The sequence below is a fragment of the Osmerus eperlanus genome, chromosome 17 (assembly GCF_963692335.1).
Source record: "Osmerus eperlanus chromosome 17, fOsmEpe2.1, whole genome shotgun sequence".
Taxonomy (NCBI): Eukaryota; Metazoa; Chordata; class Actinopteri; order Osmeriformes; family Osmeridae; genus Osmerus; species Osmerus eperlanus.
This window is the reverse complement of record NC_085034.1, coordinates 14,203,893-14,231,683: the sequence shown is the minus strand read 5'-3', so window position 1 is coordinate 14,231,683 and position 27,791 is coordinate 14,203,893. Positions and strand designations below refer to the sequence as shown.

The 27,791-nt window shown below is 42.4% G+C and overlaps 2 protein-coding genes across 4 annotated transcripts in view; one reads left to right on the top strand and one right to left on the bottom strand.

Annotated features, from left to right (window-relative positions):
• Positions 1-262: 262 nt before the first annotated feature.
• Positions 263-12,823, bottom strand: samm50l (sorting and assembly machinery component 50 homolog, like). 2 transcript variants are annotated; one of them, XM_062483150.1, is made up of 15 exons: positions 12,754-12,823; positions 12,232-12,345; positions 12,034-12,135; positions 11,844-11,931; positions 11,633-11,739; positions 11,398-11,528; positions 7,526-7,613; positions 7,276-7,404; positions 7,093-7,164; positions 6,918-7,004; positions 1,962-2,032; positions 1,686-1,753; positions 1,447-1,593; positions 1,186-1,327; positions 263-1,037 (listed from the first exon to the last, which is right to left on the bottom strand). In XM_062483150.1, exons 2-15 carry the CDS (start codon positions 12,325-12,327, stop codon positions 992-994), a joined length of 1,374 nt encoding a protein of 457 aa, XP_062339134.1. In that variant the 5' UTR covers positions 12,328-12,345; positions 12,754-12,823; the 3' UTR covers positions 263-991. The 2 variants fall into 2 exon arrangements, with proteins under 2 accessions (XP_062339134.1, XP_062339133.1); XM_062483149.1 differs by having other exon boundaries at positions 12,634-12,806.
• Positions 12,824-13,679: 856 nt separating this feature from the next.
• The window catches only part of scube1 (signal peptide, CUB domain, EGF-like 1), a 198,383-nt gene continuing 184,271 nt past the window's right edge, over positions 13,680-27,791 (top strand). For both annotated transcript variants that reach the window (XM_062482845.1, XM_062482844.1), the window contains exons 1-2: positions 13,680-13,819; positions 15,737-15,859. In XM_062482845.1, the coding sequence (XP_062338829.1) occupies positions 13,732-13,819; positions 15,737-15,859 (211 nt within the window). In that variant the 5' untranslated portion in view covers positions 13,680-13,731. The remainder of the gene's footprint in view (positions 13,820-15,736; positions 15,860-27,791) is intronic.

The following is a 27,791-nucleotide window of genomic DNA, read 5'->3' as shown; positions in this document are numbered from 1 at the left end:
TAACCAGTTAGGTATTCATCAAAGAAACAAATAAAATGCTTAATAGAGTTAGGGAATAACAAAACAAACTATATGTATGAATATATGGTAATGTCAAGTAGTATCTGCTGCACTTACTATATGTGCTATTTGTACACAATTTGGGATTAAAAAAAAGATGCAAAATGAATAAATGTAGATGTAACTGAATATATTGTGCTTTGGAAGTTCTGGCTTCATCTGACTGGGCATGCATGTATAGAGGAAACACAAGTGACAAAAGTAAGGGAACCTCCGTGATTTATTAATGTGTATATCGGAATAGCATAGACAATGTTAAAAAGAGGACTAACAATAAGAGCACTGGTGGTGGGTCACACTTGGGATCTCCACCTCTGATTCACAGGCTGCTGTGAAACAGGAAGGCTACTCTCCATTCCTTTTTCTTCTTTACAAAAAAAAACAAGAAACAAAAAAACATCTGTACCATATCTGTGTTGACGGTGTCCGTTCACATTATTAGAATTCCACTATTCTATGGTCAACAGAAAAGTGTTGGTCACAGCATATTAATTTCCTTTAAGTCTTTGCATAAGCATTTGCGACCATAGCTTATTCTAAAGGAAACTCATCTGGCCTTCAGAGAGGGGTTTAATAGGGTTCAATCTAGAACAAAAACAAAAATCACACGTCTACAGATAGGCAACTGGCCTGGAAGGCAGAGGGGGAGATACAACATCATAGAGATAAATAAAATACTGTATCTCTACGTCCAAATCTCTTTCACTGGCTAGAAATTTAACTGGTTGGTGCTAGCACGGCAAACTTAGTGGGTGATATAGGTGGTTAGTGTAAAAAATGATAAAAAGAAAACGTTGGAGGAGTACTACTAGACTAATGCATTCTTTCAGGATCCTACTTTTAGTTTTACACTCTACAACAGATATCAAGTGACAACAGCTTTCCCTTTGCCATCATGCTCTTTTCTGTAAGGGGGTTGGGGGGAGCAACATCACAGGAAACGAATTCCGGCTCCAAACTGGACACCGTCGCATATCCTGTAAGGAGAGCAAAAGGGAAACAGGAAGCGAGAAGATTGAGAATGAGGTGGTGACAAATTATTTTTCAATTGTCCTTCCTACTCTCCCCTCATCAACAAACCAGGTACAGGCTTTTTCGGTATCTTTGTATGTACTTTGTGCGTACCTGTCACCACTCTGTACCCCCATGGGAACACAGTAATTGAGCTCCAGCCTAGCAATATTCCCCAGACGTAGCACAATTCCCGCTCCGTATGACCAGCGGATACACTCTGCCAGCTTTTGCAGATGGGCGCGGGGACCCTCACCTGGACATGGGTACAGGTCAGTAACAGTATCTGGTTTGACTCCAGCAGTTGCACACGTAAAAAAATATACATGTGTATGTTCACACATTGAATGTATGTATTGACTTAACATCACTTACCGTAGTTGAGATTGCAAAGGTTGCCGGCATTGAGGAAGAAGTGGGTTCGGAAGAGGTCACCAAATCCCCCCCGGCCTGGCCGGAAGGGCAACGGTGTGTACAGGTGGAGTCCCCCAGCCCAGTAGGCCTCCCCCCCCAGGTAGTCACCTGGAACACAAGTTATTGGACCATTTGAAGTAGACTTTTTTTCTGGTCCGGGGCAGACAGGGATTGGTGTGCAGCGAACATTTAACCCTTACCCTCGCTCTGTGGACCAATGCTGTACATCCCGAAGCCTCGCACACTAGTGGGACCACCAAGATAGAACCTGGGCAAAAAGCAGACGTTCAACTCAGGGTGAATATAAATCAGGCCACATATGTGTTAGCGCCTTTAGTATAAGAAAGGTGCATTACAAATCAAATGTATTATTATTATTTGCACATCAGAACAAGTCAATATTTTCATTTAAGAGCATCGCCTAGTGATTGCAACCAAGGTGAGGTAATAATGTTTATAGTCAGACTAGGTTATACCTGTCAGCGATGGAGGATGGCTTTCCTCCAATTGGGTAGAGCATGCCACCCCACAGAGAAGCAGAGAGGACCTAAAAGAGATCATCATATGTATGAACGACATGTCTGACAACCATACTACACATCTAAAAAGGGAGGACACGTTTATTTTCATCTTAAGAAAAACACACAATACATGAAACTGCGATTCAACGATTGTAAAAGACAGCTTCCCCCACAGGCATTGTATTAAACCTACCTCAGTTAGCTAAATGTATTCTGCTGGAAAAAACACCTTGTTTATTGTTTAAAAGGGGTCATTGACTGGGTTTTTGGGGTATTTCACACTGTTCCTTAAGGTCTCCGAATAGGGTATGTAACATTGGTTGGGCTGAAAATAGCCCGGGTGCTGTTCTATGCCCCCTGGTACTTCCTTTAAGATTATCCCAGGAAAAAACGCTATGTTTTCTCCTTTTATGGTATGCTCATAAATATATAGATGAGCTGCGCGCTGATTGGTTGGTTTTCAACGAGTGAAGCTGCGGAGCAAAAACGCAACACGGCCAACAGCACACTGAAACATCGAAGGTGGAGACTTGAAATAAAAACGTGCAAATAAATCTATTGTGTCTACACAACACTGTTTTCAACATATTTACTAGATATCATTTGAAATGATACGTTAGTTGTATCCACTTTTGTTGTTGAAGCAAACGGGATCAACTTAGGTGGGTAATGTTACAGTTTAGCAACCAAACTATATCGCGATTCAACTCAGCTTCAGCTAGATATCTTGCTGAAAAAATACATGAAAAATAACCTGAGAGATCTGGACAAACATGCATCGTGAATTGTAGATTTACATGACAACACAGGTTATTTATTCGAATGAAACACAGTCAGGAACATGAAATAACGCGTTAGCCCCATTGCCAATAAACTAGGCTAAATCATCACACATTCTACCTATGCTCTTGCGTTAGCAAGCTAAACTAGTTGACATGCCTACAGTCTAGGTGTTTTCGCTATCTAGCTGTTCTTGCATTCCTTGCAAATCAGCGTTAATAAAAAGCAGATGAGCTAGAGTCTAGCTAACATTGACTCGACGGGCATGGCTGATGTTTGTTTATACCGTAGCGTAGAAGATCCTTGTGCAGTTCGACCCTCAATTCGACCCGCAAAACACATTTGCTCAAACCATTTCACCAAGGACAATGTAAAGCAGGATTTGCTATGAAGCTGTTGCTGAAAAGAGGTGCGTTCCGACCTTATGTTCATGTGAAAGAAATGTTGGGCCTATGTACAATGAATGTGTTTTAGGAGAAGTTTACAATTGGTTAAGAAGCTTGATACAATGAATGTTGATTCAACTCCATTTGGTAGAGATGCCATTTGCAGTTTTATGACACCTAACTAGGAGACGTGAAGTCTAAGAGACGGGAAGTCTGGGTGACCTGAGAGAGTTCTTGTCACCTGGGGGGAAGAGACAGTTGGTCTGAAGACAATGCGGATTCAACTGTATTGTTCTAAGGATTTAACCAATGACAGAAGAGATTTGGTATAGCTGCATGTCTGTAGGATGGACCAATGACTTTTGAGAACTGTCGTATCTATAAAATGGTCTGTTGAAGAATGTTCTGGGGGTTCAGGGCCATCAGCTGGGTAGTGCTGGTGGGCTGGATTCTCCCGGTTCCATTCTAGAATGCTAGATGGAGCTGTATGGAATTGTCTTTGTGTTATTGTCTTATGTTTGTGTGTCGATGATGTTATGTTGATAACGTTATTATGTTTAAATCTACGTCAAATAAACATTAACTCTGTACTTCACCCAACTTCAGCTTAAACGATTGATTCTCTCAAAAACTTCCACGACAGTTCATCACAACCGCAAGCTGTAGTATGATTTTGTCGGTAACAGTTATTAGCAATGCTAACGTATCCTGTATGTAGCACCTGCCTTTCTCCAGTTCTTTCAAATAGATAATCTAGACAGGCGTTAGCAATAGGCTAGACTGCTATTCGTTTTCTGGCAATTTTTTCGGAAGCTTCCCTTCTAATGCCAACTACAGCTAGTCTATCTAGAGTCATTTGCTAAGTAAGGTATGTTGATGTGTTTTGAAACGCATATAGCATTCTACCTATGCTAGATACAGGAGACGTTAGCATTGCTAATAGGCTAACTGTTAGCTACAAAATCATACTTACAGCTTGCGTTTGTGATGAGCATACGATTGGAACAGCACCTCTTTTCAGCAACAGTGGCTTAGCAAATCCTTCTTTAAATTGTTGCAGACAAGGTTTTCATTCAAAACTGTCTTTGGTGAAATGGTTCAAGCAAATGAATAAATGTGTCGAACTTCACAGGGATCTTCTCATAGATAAAAAATCAGCCATGCCCGTTGAGTGACTGATTCCTTTGGAAGATTATGAAAAGTGTCAGCATTCCCAGTACAGCCTGGAACACTGCATTTACGATGGTCCATTTTCAATATACTTTAAAAACGTTCAAACTTTCTCCTTTGTTGTTCGCGTGGAAGTACACAGAGCAGCGCGCAGCTAAACTAGTGTCTGAAATCCTGGGCCAGAACACCAGAGGGCTGGTCTGTATGTAAATGTTGGGGCGTGACAAAGGTGATGCGGAATGTGACGTCACAAATTCCGCTTTTTCGAAACCGATCGTTTTACAGCTGCAGTTTCAAGTTGTGAGATTTAGATAGGAAAGAGGTGTCAATGGACTTTGAGGTTCACTGTATGTCCCTTTTACCCACCGAACTGTCGTTATTCAACTATGACAAGGTAAAATCGGTTTCGCAATCAATGACCCCTTTAAATAATTGCATGAATCGCATTTACGGCGGATTTGAAAGGGTCTGTCAATGGATTAAGAATCAAATCAAATAAGTACTGTAAATGTTGTAGGTACTGTATGTAACTTTACTGCAACTGTAATGATTTAATAATAATAATTGTAAATAGGTCTTCTACATTTTGTTGCTAAGTAACCATGTATTTCAGAATGTTTGGTGAAATTGTTCCTATGGTGAATTTTGTTGTTGTTGCAAACTCCTGTCTTTGTGAAATCAATAAGAACATTTTCAATTCAAATACTGGACTAACCACTGGTTAATCTTGGATTTTGGAAATCCAGCATCAGTTGAACCTGACAATGTTTACCATTGACACCATTGGAAGCTTTCAGCCAGCCATCTTCACCATAGGTATAGATGAAGGTGAGGTTGATTTAGATGTGGTTTCCCCACTCATGACTCTGGACACATTTTACAGGTTTGCTGTGGATTCCAGCCAGCGCTGGAATGAAACCCAGGGACTTTGGGGGAATACTATGGCAAACTGGTGGAGGAGAGGAACGAGCTGAAGGTAAATATTTGTGAGAAGGAGATGCTGCTGGCTGAGCTGCAGGGCAGAAAGGAGCACTTGGACAGCCTCAGAGACCAGCTGGAGAAAATAGTCAGGGGAGTAGACAGGAAGGTTGTCCAAACGTTGGACGCAGAGTTCAGGCAGAACAAACTGCTGCAGAAGAAGCAGGCTCACAGAAGGCTCCAGGAGAACCTCCTAGAGAACATTCAGCAAAAGAACCGGAAAATGGAAGTGGAGGTGCGAAGGGCATGGAGGTATAACATCTAGCCCAGCTAAGGAGCTGGTGGAAGAGCTTTTAGTGGAGGGTCTGAAGCTTTACAGCAGAGCCAGGGCTTGTTCTGGAAGGCAGATCACACGCCGCACTACCTGGCTGGGCGAGTTTCAGCATGGGTATTAAACGTAAATTACATTGTATGTTACCTTGATCTATTATTATCTTATTCTGTTATCATGTCAGTGCTGGTACTTCTTGATCTACAGTCAAATTTTCTATCACTGAGCTATACCCATCCACCTGATGATAGCTGTTATGTTTTGAGTTTGTTGCTGTTATGTTTTGAGTTTGTTGCTGGTGCGGGTGGCGTGGTGACGTCATTGCCCGCAAGTGTTTCACGTCTTGTTACATCGTTTCATTTTTCAGTTGCCGCAGCTTCGAGGTTATAATTGTTCATGCCTACGTAGCTTGTGGTTCATCAATAATTTTTGTCCCCTTTGATAGCATCTTTGGTAAGATATTGTGGTTTTGAAATGTTGTGGTTTCACCCAAAACAAATATCTGATCTAAAAGTTGTTCTTATGTCCCGTATCTATATATGTTTAATATTAGCAAAGCTCTCTGTGTCCGTTTGACACGGTTGTCAAGGTTACCAAAGTAAACTTTATTTCTTTAGGTAAAACTGAGCTTTTGTCATGTTTTTTAAATGTACAAACTTTCATAACTCATAATAAGAAAATGTATACAGCATGTTTTCTGTAATATCTTCATTTTGTTCAGAAACAATACTTAGACTCAGGCTCACCTAGACTAGTTAGTATGTAGCTAATATCAGCATTCTACTCCGTGCTGTAGTCCACCCCGTAGAGTTTCTTGATTTCTTTGTTTTATAAGCCAATCTGTTCATTAACATGCTTCTATATTTATTCTGTAACATGTCATTGATACATTGTTATACTCTCCAATTTTACTTTCTTACACTTTCAATAAACCAACGATGTTGGAGGAACACGTCTCCAGTGGATTGTTTGTGGGAAGAGTTTAGCTGCCTGTCAAACTATACTCAGCACAGTATAGGGAGGACAGAACAATAGCCATGAGCAAACTTGAACTTGAGGTTGATAGTGACGTTTGTGCAGTCGAGTGTTACTCAGTTGGGTGCTGCTCTTTGGTAGTGAGTGATAGGAGGGAGGAGTAGAGCTCGACCAAACTGTCTCACGGTAGCTAATGGGGGGCTGTTCTTAGAGCCTACTTGGCCAGCATTTCCTCCACACACACTCCCACTGTGGGGCTTTTCTCGTTGCAAAAGGCATTCTATAAATGTAATGTATTAACATGACTATTAAAACCAACAACATCAGGGTGATAGAGCTCTGGTCTCTTACCGAGTCCCACACCAGCCTCCTGTTCAGCTGTAGCTCAAAGTCCTCCTTCAAAAAACTAGCGTCTCCACCTGTGAAGCCAGCCAGCTCCTACAGGGACCAGAACAGACACGGACACTTCAGCTGCCTTTTTTTTTGTCACCAGACAGATGCATATGCCTCTGACAAACACACATACCTGGTTGATCCTGAGTAAGGCTCCTTTCTTGGGGAAGATGGCAGAGTTCCTGGTGTCGATGGACATGGTGTGCTGCAAGGACAAATTATATTCAGATGAGTCAAAACAGAGGTCCTCTCACCACATGGAGTCGGGGTTACGAGTTATCAGAGAGGGTAGAGAGCCAAAAGGAGGTGGAGGTACCGAGAGGGCAGACTTGAGGGAGTGTCCGCTCTCCTCTCTCACGGCGAATGAGGCACTGCGAGCCAGACAGCCCAGCTCCCTCCACACGCCTTCCCACTTCAGAGTGTGGTTGGTCCTCCACAAGGGGAACTACACCAGAACCAGGGGGAGAGAGAAAGTCTAAACAGAAAAAACGTAAAAGGCTCCCAAACAATACACAAGGAGTCATATACACACCTAGACACACATGTAAATCTGTGAGACGGCTTACATTGAGCTCTGTGGAAAAACCTCTGTCGGTCTCCTTCAGGGAGCTCCATGGAAACTGGCCAGTGACTTTGTACAGGTTGAGGGTGAGGCTGAAAGACAAGGACAATGGCTCTCAACAGTAACCACTAGTAACAGCACTGTAAACTGTTCATTCTGGAAAAATGTAAGGTTTGAATGCCATACAGCAAAGACATTAGTTTGAAAGGTGACACTAGAAAGGACACCAGATTTAGTGCATATCAATAACAAAAGACAGGATTTATACAAATGAGTACTCTTTATTCCGGCACCTGAGCGCATAGTGAGGCGTCCATCACCAGATAGCTAAACACTCTTAATAGACCGGAGTAGCGCTAGGTAGCTCCAATGATGAAGAAGCGTAAAGTCCGTTATGAACGTGAACTTGTACGTCCATTTATTAAAGTACAACGTTTCCTTAAATCATTTCCAAGAGTGTGAAAAAACAAAGCTTTAAGGCTTACACAGGCAGATCGAGCCAGATAAAAAGAAAAGAACATTAGGTTACCTAGCTTGCTTTACCGAGAGATGGTTACTAATGGTTACCAACAACAATTACCCCCTTTCCACCAAAGTGAACCGGGAGCTAGTTCGGAGCTGGTGCTAGAGCCAGTTCGGAGCTGGTTCAAGAACGGAGCCTACTAAGAACCGGTTTGCTTTTCCATGGGCTAAAGAGCCACCACAGAGCCACATCATTACGTCACTGTATACTTCTCATCTTTCCTAGCAACGCTAGCGCGGCAGCGCCAAACACAAAGCAGAGCCTGTCTAAAGGCTGTTTATTAATCCGAAGAACGTGTTTTCTTGGCTATTGCGCAATACCCTGGACTCGCAGCAGTATGACAACACTGGCATTATCAGCGCAACATTTTATAAACTTTTGCTGTATAGTGCTTGTGTATTACATATAGGCTCAATAGCTCATAACATTTGTGTTTGTCATTTCACTCATTTGATAGGATTATGATAAAACGCAGCAACTGTGTCTGCACTGCACTGCGATGCTAGCTAGGTTATCGAAAAGTCAGAGCAAATTTACAAATTAGCAGTTTCATCAATAAAATAAGCACATTTTCAGCAACTACACTGCCCAATTCTCGTTACATTTTAATTCAGATTCTGATTTACAAGTACCGTTTAGCTGAAATATGAATTGTAAAAACTTAGAGCAATGGCGGTCAAAGGATTCTGTTTGTCTTGTTGGTCACGGTAACCCCGCCCCTGACGCAAGCGGTTCTTTCTTGGTTCACAATCTAGCCCAGCTCCGAAGTGGTGCTTTTTGCGAACCACTTACGAACCTCTTTTCCGGTTCTCAGTCTGTCGAAAGAGAAAGAACTGGTTCGCGATTAAGCACCGGCTCCGAACCGTCCCCCAAAATGCGTTGGTGGAAAAGGGGTAAATGACACTAAGCAGCCAATGGGAACACAAACATTCAAATACACAAGAAAGGGCGAATGGGCTGAATACCACTTATTGCCCTGCGAGAACACTCAAACAGAATGAACGCATGTAACATTACACTATTCATTTGTCACATGATGTCACTGTAGCTTTGCACCGCCATCTTACCAACTGACAGGGGGTGTGTCTATTACCGAACACTTTACGAAGTGCACTTACATCTGTAGTGCACTCCGTCGCTGATTAGTGCTGTCTCAAATGGAACACTTACGTTAACCACTTGGCAGAAGTGACGGACGCAAATCTGCTTGCGGCACCCGCGAATCTAAGGCGGAAGTGACGGACTCAAATCTGCTTGCGAGTCATTTCGTCCGCCATTATTTTAGAAATGAAATGCTGCCGAAAGGGCTCTTCCGCTACGTAGCCAATATGGCGCCCGTTTAGGGCGAGTAGTGTCCATCGTTGTACACTGCATTTTTTGACCGTTTTTGACCAGGGTACTTTCAGTGCCCTGAATTCTGCTGGTTCTGTCAGTGTAAGCGCCCTAAGCACTGAAAGTCAGTGCTCGAAGTGCACAAGTGCTCGGTAGTAGACACAGCCTCGGTCTCAGTCATGCCTGCAATATGTCGTGCAGTGTCGTGCGTTGGCTGCAACAACAGACGAAAGAGGAACCCTGGACTGGTATTTCATTCTATACCAAAAGACTAAAGGCTAATTCTCCTACTATTGTTATAATGGATAGCATAATAATAGTTTACAGAATACTTCTGTAAACCTTCTGTAGGCCTCGTTTCCCTTCCCTTCATGTTCTTCCAATGAGTATAAACACATCTCAGGTCTCGACACATCTCATCCGCTTGTCCAGGACAAGTGGATTTTTTTGTAGCCCAAGTGGAAGAGAAATGTACTTGACCCACTGGACAAGTTATACCTCAAACATAATAAAATGCCATGTTACTTAACGTTATGTAGTGCCACTCATTACGTCTATTTAACCAATTTTAAAGTTGCTAGCTTTTTTCCTCTGTGTTTCGGTGAAGTTGATAATTTCATCTCGGTGAATTCTGCACCAAAAATGTTGAGGAGGACATTTAGTCATTTAGCAGACAGCCTCTTAAATGACAGCCTTTAAGAGAGAACAAGATTCCCCATTGATCTGTCGCATCAGAATTTTTATTTGGGTCACGAAAGTCTTGAAATTTGAGTGAGAATGCGTGGCCCGAATAGTAGGCGGCAGCCATGTCTTGGTCACCCATTACACTGTTTTGACGTTAGCCTCAGACTCGGGCGCTCATTGGCAGTGTTCACAATGTTGTATTTTACTCCATTATACACCAAAACCGTCAGCGAGGACTGCTTTTTGTAGATACGAGCCTGCCGAAGATAGCCATAATCTTGGATTTCTTTAACCAAGCCTGTTTCATTCATCATTTGCCTGAGAAAGCGACCTCCGTTAGCCAGGCTAGTTTTACCCGTTTCACTAGGTCAGGCTATTTTAAAGGTCTCGGACATGTGACTTTTGTGCATGGAATGTAAGTGCCTCAAAAAGTTAATGTCAAGCCCTGCATTTGACATTAAAGAACATTGTCCAGATTAATGACAGCTAGCCGTGAGCTAAGTGGCACTAAGATGAGTGGTAGCTAGCTGTTAGCCACTTAGCTAACAACTCGCTACCTAGTCAGAGTAAACTACCACCAAAATCATACGTTTAAAAAATAATAATACTTAAATTTCCCATGATTAAATATAAGTCCTTGGTGGCCAGGTGCATATTGATAAGCATCCGTACTCTTGAAAGCCTTCAAGCTATCCCCACTGTTTGGGGAGGGGTTATGCACAAGATAAATGTTTATAGCTCTGTCATGGAAAGCCAATTGGGGCAAGCCTGGGGCAGATAATAAGGGACAAAAGAAAACTAGGGGTAACAAATAAGGATCAGAGCCTAAAATTGAAATTTTCTTGAGATATCTCTGTCTCTCTCATTCAAATGGGCAGTGTGGGCGGCCATACATGGTGAGATCGGTCGTGAATATGGCGGCGTTCTATTTGGAAGTGACGTAGGTGGCACCTATGAATATAGGTATGTATATCCTAAGTATGACAAATAAAAAAAAAAAACAGAAGGAAGATAGTTGTAAAAAGTTTTAAATCGCTTGTGCCTTTGTTAAAAAATAAATATCATACTGTCAGCATCCAGAGTTAAGGAGATTTTCTTTTTATGTACATACATCTTTATAAGGGTTACCTCCATTCCACAAGGCATAAGTAAAGTTGGTCATGTGGCTCCTATTTTAAAAATAAATTGCCAGGCTTCCCTTGCCCACACATTGACTCATCCCTGTAGCCTATCTATGATTGAACTCGTATGGACAGACTGTGTGTGATTGTCTTTGTCCGCTTGCATTATGTCTGGAATACCTGATAGGGCTAATCAAGTGAAAGGGGTTTTCATACTTGCGTTCAAAGTTGCCCGGCTGGGGTTTGAAGTAGGACAGTCCGTAGGAAGTTTCCTTGGTACCATAGGAGAACTGGAAGGTGAGCTTCTCTGCACGGCCAAACACATTAGGCAGCTTCAGACCGAGAACCTGGGACACAGAGAGAGACCGTGCACACATGTTCAAGCAGTTTGAGAATTGATATATTGGACAGCATATCTGTCACGTGTGTGTGTCTGTGTAAGTTCTCTCACCATGCTTCCCTCGTTGTTGCCAACCATGGTGTTGTAGCTGCCTGTCAATCTCTTCATCTCCGTCACTTCGAACGTCACATCTAGGCCGTTGGGCAATGCATCTTTACCTAAAAAGATTTAAGATTTGTATACAACTCTGATGATCCCTTTGCTCATCCAGCACTCTGCTTTAATTCTTGAGCGCAGCCATGTTAAAGCATAAGCACCCTACCTTCTGACGTGTCAATAAGCACTTCCACCTCCTTAAAGATTCCCAGTCGCAGAAGTTTCTGCCTGGCAATATGAGACTTATTCATAACCTGTCAGAAGATAACAACATACAGCAGTTTAGATTAACTCAGACAGTTTCAGTGTTGTCATTACAGCTCTGGCATGGCTGATGAGAAAAACGGAACACTTACGTCAATTAGGTTTTTTGCATTAAAGACCTCAGAGATCTCATAACCCAGGAGATCTTCTTTAGTTCTCCCCAGACCCTCAATATTGACATTCTGGACCACAACCTGAAATGAGTAGAGGGGTGGTCAGCCTTATTACCATCAACTACTACTGACTTTCACAAACTAACATGTGAAATGTCCTACTCTGAGCCCACTCACGTCTTTGTTTTCGAGGACCTCTTGTTTCGTCTCCTGCTCTGGTTCAGGTGCTTCCATCATATCATCCGGGTTGACGCCCAAGTCACGCCCGTGCATTGGAAGCGGATCTAAACTCTGTAGAAACAAAACAGATGGACACACTTGACAGTGTCGCATGGCAGGGAACCATATTTTGCACAGAAATGTCCGCTAGAGACATGTGCAAAATATGGTTAAAGCACATGTTTATATATATATATAAAACATGTGCTTTTTATCTACACTGCAGTTCCGTCGCCGTTCTGTCAGTGCTTAGTTCGTACAAAATGCTATATAGTCTTACACGATGATTGCACATTGACTGCTCGGGGAGGTCATGCAGTATGTAACCAAGACGTCGTTGTTGTGTCAAATAGATCTTACCCTAGCGTGGACCGTCCCCATCTTGACGCTATGGTCGTCAAATATGTTCCCTTTGACCTAAGCGATCTTTCCAGATAAATATGACAATGAAAGAAATGAATAACGATGGCTAACATTTACAGGACCAAGCCCCCTTCAAGGGAGACGCCATGACACTCTGTGCGTTCCTTTCCCGTCTTCAGTGGTTGGTCTGAAAGAAGTTTGTCATCGTAAAGGGCGGGACAATCACTCACGACATTAACTAATCTTCACCAACAGAGAGCAGCATCGCCATATTTAAACACCCACAGTTGGCACTCAGTTCATTTTTGAAAATAATCCTGATTTAGATAATGTCTCATGGAAGATTTATGAATAATACTTAAAAAAAGGAAAAGCAAGCCTAATATTGTCGATGTATTGTCAGTAGCTGAACATTTCGGTAAAGTTGAACCATTTTGGAAAAATAACTCGCTCCTTAAAAGGTTAAGCAACTGCGAACCTACCATGTCATTCATCAATGAGTATACCATTCACTTCACTCTGAAAGTCAAAAGACAAACGTATATTCGTTTCTCTGTTCTCTATTCTAGTCATGTCAAATTGATTAGGCTGTTTAATCAACCGTTTTTCTTTCTTTTTTTTTTACCTCAAAACTGTCTCTAGCGGAGGAAACAATATCACCAGCTCCAAACAACTATGGGACTGGTAAAAGTGCGGTTGGGCCATAGGGTTGCGCTCATCTCACATGGAGATCGACAGTAACAATCCGCCTCTCTCTCTCTCTCTCTCTCTCTCTCTCGCTCGCTCTCTCTCGCTCTCTCTCGCTCTCTCTCGCTCTCTCTCGCTCTCTCTCGCTCTCTCTCGCTCTCTCTCGCTCTCTCTCGCTCTCTCTCGCTCTCTCTCGCTCTCTCTCGCTCTCTCTCGCTCTCTCTCGCTCTCTCTCGCTCTCTCTCTCTAAATTACACCTCAAATCCCCTCCTCAAATATGTGCAAGCCAATCAGCAGGCGAAGACAGGCTCAGTTGGTCCTGCTATTCTCTCCTGCTGCCAGTACCAAAACGGATCTCTTATCAAAGAAACACACAACCCAAAAACTGCATTCTATCACTGTTTTACCATGGGAAGTTCTGGTTTTTCCTGGGACATCTGCTTGTTTATCCTCCTCATAAACACTTGTGAGATGATGGGGAATGTTGGACCCGCAGGTAAGCATTAGGCTACTGGCTTACATTTTACAATGTATAAAACAGTATTAATATAACATTTTCATACAGCTGTTCTCGTAACTATTCGCGGCATCTGAAATTGTTAAAATTATGTTACGGGATCATCTTGTCAGTTTTCAATATAATGCGCTTGTGAAACCAATAAACTTTTAATAGGCAACAATCGTTCCAAAATGATGAAAAATACTGGTGGGTGACAATTGAAAGGGTTGTGCTAACATAATATATGGTAATGACTTGCACAGCAGCAACGCGGAGTCTACCCACTTAAGTGTCAATTAAGTTGTAGACTAACAGATGTGTTATAAATGTAAGCTTGATCATAGTTAACATACCTTAACATTTGTTTCTAGAAATAGAATTCTCGAGATATAAATCTAAATTATTTTTCAGGGTAAATAAAGTTTAAGCTTAATTGCACACAGCCAAGTAGGCCTACCCTATATTTCAAAGTGCTTGTGTTGCTGCACTGGGTGAAACAACATTTTGTTAGAATCTGTAAAAAAATCTGTCTCTGGCGTCTGAAATCAAAATTCCATTGCTACCAAATAAGCCAAGTATTATAGAGACTGAGCCTATTCATGTGTCAAAGTACACGACGAGGCTAGTCTTTCTACTCCTCCCCTCACACAAATCCCCATTTGAACCGACCAGAGCATCTTTTCCGGATTTGCCTGCTTGGAGGTGTTCTAGTATGCATGCTGGGAGAACTTGGCCGACGGATGGCCTTCATGGTCTCTTGAGATTGAGACGTCATTTTCGAGCCCCATATCGACGACCATTTAGCGGACAGAGCAATGCATTGCCTCCCTCCCATCAGGAATGGGTTAATAAGACAGACAATAAAGCATGAGGACTGGGCTTCGTAAATAAAAGTGTAGGTTTTGAATTAGCTACACATCAGACATTGCACTTGACTCCCAGATATTCATTGCATGTTTAGTTTCATACTTAAAATATAATTCTTTGTCCACAACCTTGACTCCCAGATATTCATTGCATGTTTAGTTTCATACTTAAAATATAATTCTTTGTCCACAACCTATGTCCTGTCCTGTACTAAAGCTGCAACTGGACTGGAGTTCTGTCAGTACAACTTTTCCACAATCCCACTTTGTCGTCCCATGCAATCTTTGCATGGGGGCAAATAAAAACAGACACCCACTTGATAGACAAATTTTTATTATAATAGCATTTTATTGTTTATTTTTTGCATTTTGTTGAACTGGGCAAAGAGCCAGGTGTGAGGCCTTATTACCCGTGAGTAGAGAGCAGAGATGACTGAACTAGTCTATTTATATGCAGCTAAGGGGCAGCAGGTTCTGTTGTATGTCTCAAAACATTAGGAGACCAAAGCAGCAATACTCTTCACAGAGATATGCAACAGTGCAGTCATAGAAGAAGATAGAGAGAAAAGGATTGGATACACACACACCCCTACCCATCCCTCACCCCTCTTTCAGTTTGTCTTTAATCTCAGTCTTTTATCTGTACCTCTTTCGCTCCATTTCTCTTTCAACCCCCCACAACCATGTGTGTGTGTGTCTGTGTGTGAATGAGATGTAATTAGTTGGCCCAGGATCTTGCCCCAGATGTGACAGGCCTCTCTAACAATGAACTGATCAACACACACACACTCTCTCTCTTTCTCTCTCTCTCTATACATACACTCACACCCTCGCTCACTAGTCTATAATCTCAGTCACATACACTACCACACCTTATCTTTGTCTCTCTCTCCCTCTCTCTTTACACACATAAACACACACATACACAAATCCTGTCTCTTTTGTCCCTCTCTTTGGAATCCTTTTTTCCTGTTTGTTAGAAATGTATGTGTATGAATTTGAACCGTGCACTTCAAAGTTGACCGGCCTCATCCACTGTTGTGTGCAGATGCAGACGAGTGTTCCGAGGACACGGATGACTGCCACATCGACGCCTTGTGCCAGAACACCCCCAAGTCCTTCAAGTGCATCTGCAAGCCAGGATACAAGGGAGACGGCAAGCAGTGCGAGGGTGAGTTGTCCTACACACACACGTGCACAAACGCTCATGCCCCTCCAAATTCCCATACGATGCACAGAAACGCCCACTCACCCTCCAACATGCTCATTGTGATAGTAGATTATAAAGCTGTTGTGCAGCACCACCCCCTGCCCTCAGGCCTCTCCTAATTAACTAGGAGGAAGTGGACTCTGGGAAGACATGAGGGTGAGAGGGGGCAGCACCTGGCTGTGCAATTGCACCTCGGCTCGCTTCTGCCTCAAAGCACATCAGCGTAGCCCAAGCTGAAAAAGTGTGCACGCACGCACTCTCGCAGACGCATGCACACACACCACATAGAATGCCTGATTTCCCATGTCCATGCTAAAGCTAACGACTCCTATTTTGAGGTGAAAGCTAGACAACCAGAAGAAGACTTTGATGTTTGCGAGAGTATTGGTCGATCTATGTGCAGGTTTATGTGTTGTTCTGCGTTGGTGTTGCATTTTGGGTCTGCATCCTTTCAAGTACCATCTGTTTGACTAAGTATTTGTGGGCACGTCAGTGAGTTAATCCGGTGGATATCCGACACTTTCCCTGTTTGCTCAGCTGCGGACCGGTCCCCCCTACCTTACACACAGCAACACACACGCACAGACACACACGTGTATGCATGCACATACACACACACCCACACACAGAGACTGAGGCCCTCATGTACGTATATTTGCAAACGTAACGTTATCAGCGTCATGGCCAACCCGCAGAAAGCACACGCTGATACTTCAGTTTACGTCGTATTTACCAAACCTGCAGTTCATCGGGTAATCAGCGGCTTTCTCCGCCCACTATACCGTAAATTGCGAGCATTTAAATGCGCAATTGAATGGGCCTCCTTCTCTCTTTCTATCATGGATCAGCCACCAAAGTCAAAACAGTGAAAACAAAGATTTTGTGATAACGAAATTGATGAGCTTGTTCATGAAGTAACAGCGGATTTAAATATTATACAAGGCCGGAATTCCACACCGACACCAAAAAATTCCATCTGGACCAAAATTACAAAGTCGTAATGATTTTGTGTTCTATCATCTGAAAAAGTGTGATCCTTGTGGCAAAAATATTTTCAGCTCGTCTCCTTGGCCTATGCCTTCGTCTTGCTCAGATTACTGCTGCCATTTCACCAGGAGGCATATGCGAGGAAACCCGCAACCTTGGTTTACACCCGCTTTTAAGAGGCGCAGAATTTTCACCGCAAAACAGAGGCGCGCTTTCACAGGCGGTTTTTGTACATACTGCGGAATACATAATTAGGCCCCCCTTACGCATCCCCTCCCATCTCTTTATGGGAAACTCCCACTTTCCCCTTGACCCTCCCGTGAATGCATATGCATTACACGGAAAAGCGCAATTTGCCATTTTCAGTTCCCGCGATAGGCAGTCAGCGCTTTTACCTCAGTGCGGCATGTTTGTACATACCTCGCCATGCTTTTACGTGCACGTTGCGAAACAAATACGCCTGAAGTGGGCGCAAAAGCGTTAGTACATGAGGCCCAGAGAGTATAGAGAGACAATGTGTCTGGGGGTCCTTCATCTGAGCAACTCACACAGTAATATAGCTGCAAGCAGCAATGAGGGGCCAAGCAGATAAATGACGAAAAAACCTTTTAGACATCCACGGAACAGGGTTCCGAATACAAGTAGCAAGTTTGGTGTGAATCCATCAAAGATTTGCTGAGATACGACCCAACTTCCTGTTTGGCGGCACTGCTGCCAATTCTGATGGCTGTACCGGACAAATGGTTTCGAAAATCTAAAAACCGTGTGATAAAATTTGTGAGGGTCGGCCTGTAGATGACCCATGCCAAATCTTTGTTTATTGCAGCACCCCCTAGAGGTTAAATACACAGACTTTTTTGGACGTCTTTAGAACAGGGTCCCGAGTCCATATACCAAGGATGGGGTCAATGCAGCTAAGATCTGATGAGAAATTACCGTGCTTCCTTTTTGGAGGCTTCGTTGCCGACTTTGATTTGGCTGTGCCGTACAAACGGTTTAGAAAATCTAAAAACCATGTGATAACTTTTGTAAGGCTTAATCTCACAAAAAATAACATTTTATTTATGAATTTAAAATGGCAGTCGCAACAATTCGGCTGGTATCGCAAGTTGACATGTGTCACTGATTGGATCACCCAAGATATATAGGCGTTAGTGGTCCCCTAATACTGTATCTGAAGTCTCTTTCCCGAAATTCAGCCTTGGTGCAGAATTACAGCCACTACGAGCAGTCCCACAATGAGCTTCGGTCGTTTGCAATCCATGATGTCTCTCGAGGAAAAAACAATATCACGCTTGAAAGTCGTAGCCCATTTTCTCATTGGCGGGCCAAATTCTCTGGGCGGGCAAAGCAGAGAAAGGGGAGGTAACCTTTCCCCTTATGACAACATAAGGGGAAAATTCCAGATCGGACCATTTGAGCTTTCATTTTCTGGCCGCTCTGGCCGCTCTGTCCATTCGCGCACCTCACAGTTGCGTATTGATCAGACAAGAAGACACGCTTATCAACTCGATTACTATTGATCAAAACAGAACGAGGGTTCGGCTGTAGCCTACTTGAAACATACTATTGAGAACATATTCGCTGACATGCATTGCACGCATGATGAACACAGCTTTTTTTTTTTCTTCATCCCAGACTTTTTTTTGCCTTTGGCGCTCGGGATTTCTCATTGGCGCTCGGGAAAACGGCTTTGGCGCCGTTTTTGGGAAAACTTTCTATATGCAGGAAAAACCCTGGCTATCTCAGATGGAATCACGATTCAAACAGTACCATCTGCTAACTGAAAATATGCCCCCAAAAACGTAAATGAGCTTGACATTTATTGAGTGGAAAATCGCTCATTCATAAAAAGCTCACTGGTAGCGATCATTGTCAGTAACAACGCAAAATGCGATATAGCCCTGTGTGGAGAAGCTGCCCCGGTAAATTGTACTACTACGGTACAGTACTAGACTACTGCTGTGTTCGTCTTGATAGCGATTGCGTTGGTTGAATTGGATTTAACGTTCTGTTGTACGGTTTAGGCTGGAAGTAAGGGGAGTGCCGAAGATGTTCTGTCGCCGTTTGACTTCCTAAACAGCTGTGTAGATGTTTTTGTAGTGTCTCGCGTAGGCTACAGCGTTGCAGGTGAGCTACACTGGTTTGAAACCACAGGTAATGATAATTTCACCCACAAATCGTTTACTTGTAGTCTAATGTCATAATAAATCCTACAACGAAAATGTATTTGTGAGGAATGTTTATTTTAACGATTGAAAACAGATTCATCATAGACCGCTGTAGTATGTGTTGCCCGGGCAACAGAGGCTAATGTCATGATGCTAATGCTTCAGTGAAATAGTAGACTACTGTACTGTTTCCGAAAGTAGATGTACTTCCTTAATAATATCAGCTTATATTGTACATTACACATCACAAATGAGCAAATTGTTATCACCCAGGCCTCTTTGCTTGTGGCGTTTCTGCAGCTGCCTTGAAGTAAAGCAGTTAGCCTAGCTATCTCCCAGAAGTTAACGAGCTGCTAATGTTCTGCTAAAGATAGTCACGCGAGTTTTCGTGACGTTAGTGACGTTAGTAGCGTCAGTGACTGTGGCTAGCAAGTTAGCCACCGTTAGCTTCACCTTTCGCCTCAAAAATTTCTACTTAAACCGTGCAACGGAACGTAAATAAAAATACAAGCAACTCAATCGCTACCAAGACTAAACTTTTGACACCTAGGTTGTCACCCTAGTCCAAATATTGACTGAGGCTTAGGGGTGAAAAAAGAAATAATAATATATATGTGAGAGAACAAAGGTTGTGCCCTTGCCGAAGGCAAAGCACACCCAACTAGAGAGGGTACAATTTCTGGGGAAATTGTAGGGTGTGCTTGCTTGCTTCGGTTTGCAGATGTCCGTTTATTATGAAACAAGCTGAACCCCCTTTGAAACAAGCTTTAACATTGTTGTCACCGGCAGTATTTTTCAGATGGAATCGCGATTCAAACAGTATCATCTGCTAACTGAATCATTTGAATTCCGCCGAAGGCATTCAGAATATGTGTGCTACCCAAATAATGACTAAAAGTAAGCCTTTGAGAACGGGTTTCTCAAGCCAGGTGGCGCATTAGACCAGGAGCTCATCTCCTGTTTCCAAAATGCATCACAAACTGCTTGAGAAAGCTTTTCTACTATGATAATTGGTGATGAAAATAAATTATGTTCAATAAGATGTACTTGTGTTTATTAACTGTTTATTAGATTAGTTAGCTTGGCTGATAGAGCTGTGCTGACAGGCTTGCCTCGATTGCACTCAAACATCGTAGTTTGACGACGATTCTTCCCCTGCGCTACATCAGTGCTTGGCCCGGCATCTCCCGCATTAGCTAAGGGATGCTTTGCGTTTAGGTGGTATTTGAGACTGGAAAAACTCCTACAGTAAACTAATTCCACATAGCACAAGGTGCAAACAACCTTAGTCTTGTCGAGGTTTCCATTGGGAAGCTTCTTAAAAATACATTTTCCCTGAAGCAAACCAGGCGGCTTCATAGCTGCATCCATGTTAGCACGTCACGTTTGATGTGATAATTTCATACACAAGGCATACACACAGGTTCGAAGACTCGTTCTTGCCCCCTACAGTGCAATTCGGCTAGGTATACATCCGCGCTAAAATATCAAGGTGAAAGTCATCATAGCTTGCGTAGTATAGACCCAGCTCCCAACCCAACTTTGAGAATAGATTAACGCCGATATATTTTTTATCGCCGATAAGAGTCGCAGCGCGTTAACGCGCGTTAACGCCGATAACGGCCCACCACTAGTTTTAATTAAATACTTGCTTTCCGTGTCACTGTCTGTCTTTAATTTACCTTATTTTCTTCATTTTTTAAATCAGTGGCGGTGATTAAAACTGTTGGGCACTCACTGACACTGGAGATTTAGCTGGCTGTGCTCAGGATAGCCAAAAAACACAAAGAAATATGAGAACATTATTGAGACATTTTTATACAACGAATGCCATAATATGTAGCATGTTGAAAGTGTTCATGTAGTCTTGGCTCTTCCTCTTGTTGTGTTTGGTGGAGACTTAAAATCGACACTGGCTGACCCTGAATGGGGTAGCCCTTGCAAGTGATCCCCAAAAACCCTGTAAAAAGTAATACACAACATCCAAGTTGGACTGTTTTTAAACATCTAATGCTATAATGTGTTCCAGGTAGAGGGTGTAAGCTGTCTTGTGTCTACCTCTTGTCGAGTGTACTGTAGAGTGAGCTGGCTGGTGAAGGGATCCTGAGCTGACTGGAGATAGTAGACTGAGCTGGCTGGTGATGGGACCCTGAGCTGACTGGAGATAATAGACTGAGCTGGCTGGTGAAGGGACCCTGATCTAACTGGAGATAGTAGACTGAGCTGGCTGGTGAACATTTAGTAATTTAGCAGACGCTTTTATCCAGAGGGACTAAGTGACTGGTGATGGGACCCTGAGCTGACTGAAGATAATAGACTGAGCTGGCTGAAGATGGGAGACTGAGCTGTGTCAACATAATCAAACGAGCGATAGGTCTCGGTCTGCTCTAAAAGTTATTTCCTGACCTTTAACCTTCGTCATTGTCTTTCTTGCTCTGTCCTTAAACATCTAAAGATTATGTTTTTTAATCTCTTCACTCTATAGCCTTTATTGTACAAACTCTACAAAGGCATTGTCTCCTCTCTCTTCAGCCTCAAAAAGGTCACTGACAACAGCATCTGAAGCTAGTTTTCATGATGTTATGTGACTTTCTCCTTCCAATGTCTGGTCAAATGGGTTGATCATACATTTGATTGTTGACATGATGTTTTGAATATCCTTTTTATCTTTTCATGATTCATGCAGTTAACTGTGTTGGAGTGATGTGGTGCATCTATGCACTGCATCTTTGTTTAGGGAGAATCCAATCAGTCCAACTTTAGTTTTGGAGTCTCTGTTGGCTGTTTGCTCTATGACTTGATCACAGGCAGTGTTTGCAAAACCTTACTCCTGTTGTCTCTGAGCAACAAAATCCCCAGATTGTACCTGTAGGTATATGCAAAATGTGTGTCCTCTAGACTGTTCATCTCCAGCCAGTAAGAAGAAAGGCATCTTGCATAGTTTACCTTATCGTATGAAAAAAAAAACATGGGAGCAGACACTCGGACGACTAGAGGGGCATGGTATTCCACATCAGATTATAGGTCTTCTTTGTCCTGCCCATCATCTCCTCTGCCCTGCCCGTCCTGTCTGTGCTTTCAATAAGCATGCAATATATGTAAACTCATTTTAAAATGTGGTGCACTTAGATTGTAACAGCAAATTGATTTTGCAGTAGGTTTTTTTGTATACACTGATCCCACTGTACATCTTTCCATACAAAATACAGAATTTCATACACACCTTCTGTTTGGAAAACCTTCTCCAGAGCTGCATTTTCACTCCTCTTACGTGCTTTGGCTATATTTGTTGTGTTGGTGAAGTTACTGTAACACCCTTGTGAAATCCTGCATTACCTAGCATATGGTTCTGAGGTGCTGAATTTAAGTTGAATCTTGCCCTTGCTGTCAACTAGCTTCAGTAAATGGGTAGATTAAATGTTTTGGTTTGAATACACCGCTAGCAATACAATTAATTGTGCACATGCGTGTATTATTCTAATGAGGTTCGTTTTCCAACTTGCTAAGTGTGCAGAGATGTCAATATATATTGATGAGTGTTACTGATGTGGTATACCTATTCTTGGCTAATTATAATTATGTATGTCATTGATTCATGTCATTATTATGTGTTTAGGCGACACACACTTAAAACAATACTGTACATTTATTTGAACAATGTTCTGCACATTTCATGATCACTTAACTGTTAATTTGCTCTGATGACTAATAGCAGCGCAATAATATAACAATAATGCTTGTTTAAGTGGAATGTTTCTTTAGAGAATACCTGAATTAGCCATTTGTTTGATTTTTTCCATACATTTGAAGCCCAGTCACCCACTGACAATATACCGGCTCACCAAAATACACATGTGAATGTTTACTTCCTACTTTACGCGCCTTGAATATCGGGGTATACGATTGGTGGATTTTATGAAGGTGTAATGTATATGAGCTCTTATTGGATGCGGACCATAGTTGTCCGGAAAACATGCCTGTGTCGATAAAGAAACAAAATGTATGTTCCTTGAAAAATGTGCAAGAACTGGACATGCCAACACATTTTTTAAGGGTTGTAGAAAAGTTTTAAAGCGATACAGAAAAATCCAGCTCCTCCATCGCCAGGGATCGTTCAAATGCACGATTTTGAGCTTCGGCCCACCACCTAAAGCTATTGTAACAACGTTGTCACCGGCAGTAGGGATGGGCGATACCAATCATTTTCTTTTCGATCTGTTACCAAGTACTTTCAAGACCAGTATCGTCGATATCAATACCGATACTTCTATGAAATATTTTTATTTGAGTAATTTTATAATGCATTCTGAAAGCCATCGTTGTTAATATTAAATCAACCGCAATAGACATTACGTGTCTGTGTTGCCTCCTCTGCTCGTGGCAGCTGTACTTCGTTGTGCTCTTTAGGGTGTTTAACTTTTAGATGCTTGTCATGTTTGTGGTATTGCCACAATGGTGTATTGTCCTTTGACAAATGTCACATAAAGCTTCATCGTTGTTAACTGGAGTGAAATAACTCCAGATTATGCTTCTTTTTCTTTCAGTCATGACCGCCGCAATGCACTCGAATCTGCGCTGAGTGTGCTTTCACTGAGTGAGAGTGAGAGAGCGTGGCGCGCTGCCGCTGATGCCGCTTATTTAAGTAAATTTCTATACTATACGGCCTACAACTATTAGAAAAATATTCTAAAATCACTTGTTTAAAAGAAATCCCAGGTAGGATCGATATTTCAAATAGAAAATCGATCCTTTTGATACAATGCCAGTATCGAAAATAGCGATACTTTAGGATTGATCTGCCCATCCCTAACCGGCAGTATTTCAGATAGAATCACGATTAAAAGAGTACCATCTGCTAACTGAAAATATGCCCCATAAAACGTAAATAAGCTTGACATTTATTTAGGGGGAAATGGCTAATTTAAAAGAAGTTTGCTACGAGCAAGCTAGCTGCTGTTGCTAGCCAAAACACTGTTTGAATGCGCTGGAAATGAGAAACGTTTCTTTTGACGTAAAGTTTAGGCTGTGGCATTGAAGACAGCGACGCACCACACAAGCTTGAGTTTAAATACATTATTTAATGTGACATTACTTACTGTACATGCAAGTCTTGATTTGCTTAAAGGGATGATTGATTGCAAAACCGATTTTACCTTGTCATAGTTGAAAAATGACAGTTTGGTCTGTAAAATAGACATACAGTGAACCTCAAAGTCCATTGAAACCTCTTTCTGAAACTGCATCTTGCAAACGCTAGCTTTTGAAACAGTGCAACTTGTGACGTCACAAGTTGCAGCATCAACTTTGTCACGCCCCAAAATTTACATTTACCCGCCCTCTGGTTTTCTGGTCCAGGAACATAAACTGAGGTCGCGTAGATCTCCGACACTTTTTTAGCTAGTTGCGCGCTGCTCTGTACTTCCACAGGAATTACAAATGAGAAAGTTCATACGTTTTCAAGATATTGAAAATGGAGTGCCGTAAATGCAGTGTTCCAGGCTGTACCAGGAATCCTGACACTTTTCACCATCTTCCCAAAGAACAAGACAGGCATGGCTGATGTTTATCTATGGGAATATCCCTATTTATTAACGCTGATTTGCAAGGAATGCAAGAACAGCTAGATAGCGAAAACACCTAGACTGTAGGCATGTAAACTAGTTTAGCTTGCTAACGCAAGAGCATAGGTAGAATGTGTGATGATTTAGCCTAGTTTATTGGCAATGGGGCTAACGTTATTTCATGTTCCTGACTGTGTTTCATTCAAATAAATAACCTGTGTTGTTATGTAAATCTACAATTCAAGATGCATGTTTGTCCAGATCTTTTTTCAGCAAGATAGCTAGAGCTAACTGAAGCTGAGTTGAATCACGATAGTTTGTTTGCTAAGCTGTAGTGTTAACGTATACCCACCTAAGGCAATCCTGTTTGCTTCGACAACAGAAGTGGAAACAACTAACGTAATCATTTCAAATGATATCTAGTCAATCTGTTGAAAACAGTGTTGTGTAGACACAATAGATTTATGTGTTAGTTTTTATTTCAAGTCTCCACCTTCGTTGTTTCAGTGAGTGCTGTTGGCCGTGTTGCGTCTTTGCTTAGCAGCTTCACTCGTTGTAAACCAACCAATCAGCGCGCAGCTCATCTATATATTCATGAGCATACCATAAAAGGAGAAAACCTAGCGTTTTTTCCCGGGAAAATTTCACTGGATGTATCAGGGGGCATAGAACAGCACCCGGGCCATTTTCAGCCCAACCAATGTTACATACCCTATTCGGAGACCTTAAGGAACAGTGTGAAATACCCCAAAAACCCAGTCAATCACCACTTTAAATGTAAATGTATGATGCTGCTACACCACGGCACGATACGATACTCGCTGTGCAACAGCACATCTATAGAGCTCCGGACGTCACGTGACTTTACTGTTTACGTCACCATTTTGGCAGGAAAGTAGTGGCTAAAATGAACGTCGCCAGCACGGATTTCAACCTGTCCGAGTTCACTGCGCACTTTAATTCAAAAGACATAGGCAGCTATGAAGCAAAACTTTTTTATTTTTACGACCTTTACGAGTGAAACAGAAGGCTTCCCCGACCTTCTGTATCCAGATATTTACAACTCTCTATCAACTTTCATTAGTCCTAATCTGGAGAGTCTTTTAAAGCCTACAAAAGCCTGAAGGGATATAAATGGACGCAATCAGCTGGATTGGTGATGAATATTCAGCTTTGAAGTCTACCGGCTACAAATTGCTATGTGTATCTAATGTTAATGCAGTCAGTTTTATAACTTATAGTTAACGTATAGCTAGCGTTAGCAACGTTCGTCAACGGCTAACTACTAACGTTGGCTAACGTACATTATATCAGTGCACTTTTCATCACAAAAATGCCATTACATATTTATTACAGATAAGTCATTCCAAAAGACTGAATGATCCTCAGTTGAAGCCATGGGTAGTTGTCAGGAATTATGGGGTTCTCCACTTTCCTGCCAAAATGGCGATGACCGGTGCATGATGGGATTGCGTGACGTTAACTCCCGGAGCTCTATGCACGTTGTATCCATGCGTCATTGCTAACGTGTGCTGACATTGTGACGTTAGCACTGAGTTCCCTTTGTTGACACAAGGCACTTTTTGCCACAAAAACTTAATTTCAGCCTAAACCGTGCAACGGAACGTAAATAAAAATACAAGCAACTCAATCGCTACCAAGATGAACCTTTTGACACTGACGTTGTCTATGTAGTCCAAATATTGACGGATCCTTAGGTGTGGGAAAAGAAAGAAAAAAAAATAATATATATATATATGTGATAGAACAATGGTTGGGCTCGCCGAAGGCTTGAGCACACCAAATAATAAGAAAAGGTACAAACACTTAATGTGGCTTCGCCGCTTCGCTGCTCGGCCCCCAAAAATGACCCAGAGTTATTTCTACAGTTGCCTGGATACTTCAGGTTTGCTGAGACACACCTGAAAGAAAGTTATGCAAAGAAGACATCATATTGGGGAGTTCCGGTCGTCGTGAACATGGAGTAGACGCGTTTACTTCACGCTCCCACCTACTTTATAAATGTAGTGAATTTTGCCCCTTTTTTCCTACCCTACGAATATTCATTTACAACTATTAACCCCTAATAATCGATCCTGTGAGAAGATGGCCATGAAAAACTGCAGAAGTACAAGAAAGGACGACACTACTGCCAAGGATAACGTGGCAGCTGGCCATTCTGATATGGACGCCATTGCCGCCATGTTAGAAGAACATAGAGCGGCCCTTTCGACTGAATTCAGATCCGCTTTCTCAACCCTCGAGTCAAACCTTAATACGATGCAATCCAAAGTAGATGGCCATGACAGTCGTTTGCTATCCCTTGAGGCTAATGCCAATGCGGTCAGCGATAGAATTAGGGAATTGGAAACTAACTGCTCAGCCCTAGCCAACGACAATGCTAAGCTACAGGCAAAGGTGATGGATTTGGAGGGACGTAGCAGAAGGAATAACATACGTATCATTGGCCTACCAGTCAGTCGAGGGATCACGTACCACCGAATTGTTTGCTGGACTACTGGTGGAGGTGTTGGGTGAAAATGTCCTTCCTTCAACAACAGATTTAGACCATGCTCATCGTGCCCTCACCGCAAGGCCAAAATCAGAGGATAAAACTCAATCAGTTGTTATTTGCTTCCACAAGTTCCAAGTTCGCGATCGGGTGATACGTGAAGCCCGCAAAATGAGAGGTAAACTCCAGTATCGTGGCGATCCAATTCACATTTTTGAAGATTACAGTCCGGATGTTTTGAATCAGCGAGCTGAATACCGAGATGTCATGAAGGCCCTCTACAACCAGGATAACCTCACAACAGATCCAGTCGAGATAAACAAGGCCTTTGCATCGTTTTATGAGGACCTGTACCAGTCTAAAGTCAAATCCACGGATCCACAGATAATGAATCACTTTTTAGAGAATAGCCAGGTCCCTTCACTAGACGAAACAGCAGCTAAGGCAATGGATGCCGTTATAACGTTGGAGGAGATCCTAACAGCTATTTCTCAATTCCCTAACAACAAAGCCCCTGGCCCAGATGGGTTCACCATTGAATTTTTTAAGAGATACTCACCTAGTCTCGCCCCTTTGCTTTTACGCATGTTCTCCCATGCTAAGGAAACTTCAATACTACCCCCCACACTTTACAATGCAAACATTACTTTGATCCTCAAAAA

Coding starts and splice junctions, on each gene's coding strand:
- samm50l (XM_062483149.1), bottom strand. CDS start 12,654: ATGGGGACGGTCCACGCTAGG. Junction 12,136..12,231: donor AGGTCCTCGAAAACAAAGAC/GTGAGTGGGCTC, acceptor TACTCATTTCAG/GTTGTGGTCCAGAATGTCAA. Junction 11,529..11,632: donor GCAACAACGAGGGAAGCATG/GTGAGAGAACTT, acceptor TCTGTGTCCCAG/GTTCTCGGTCTGAAGCTGCC.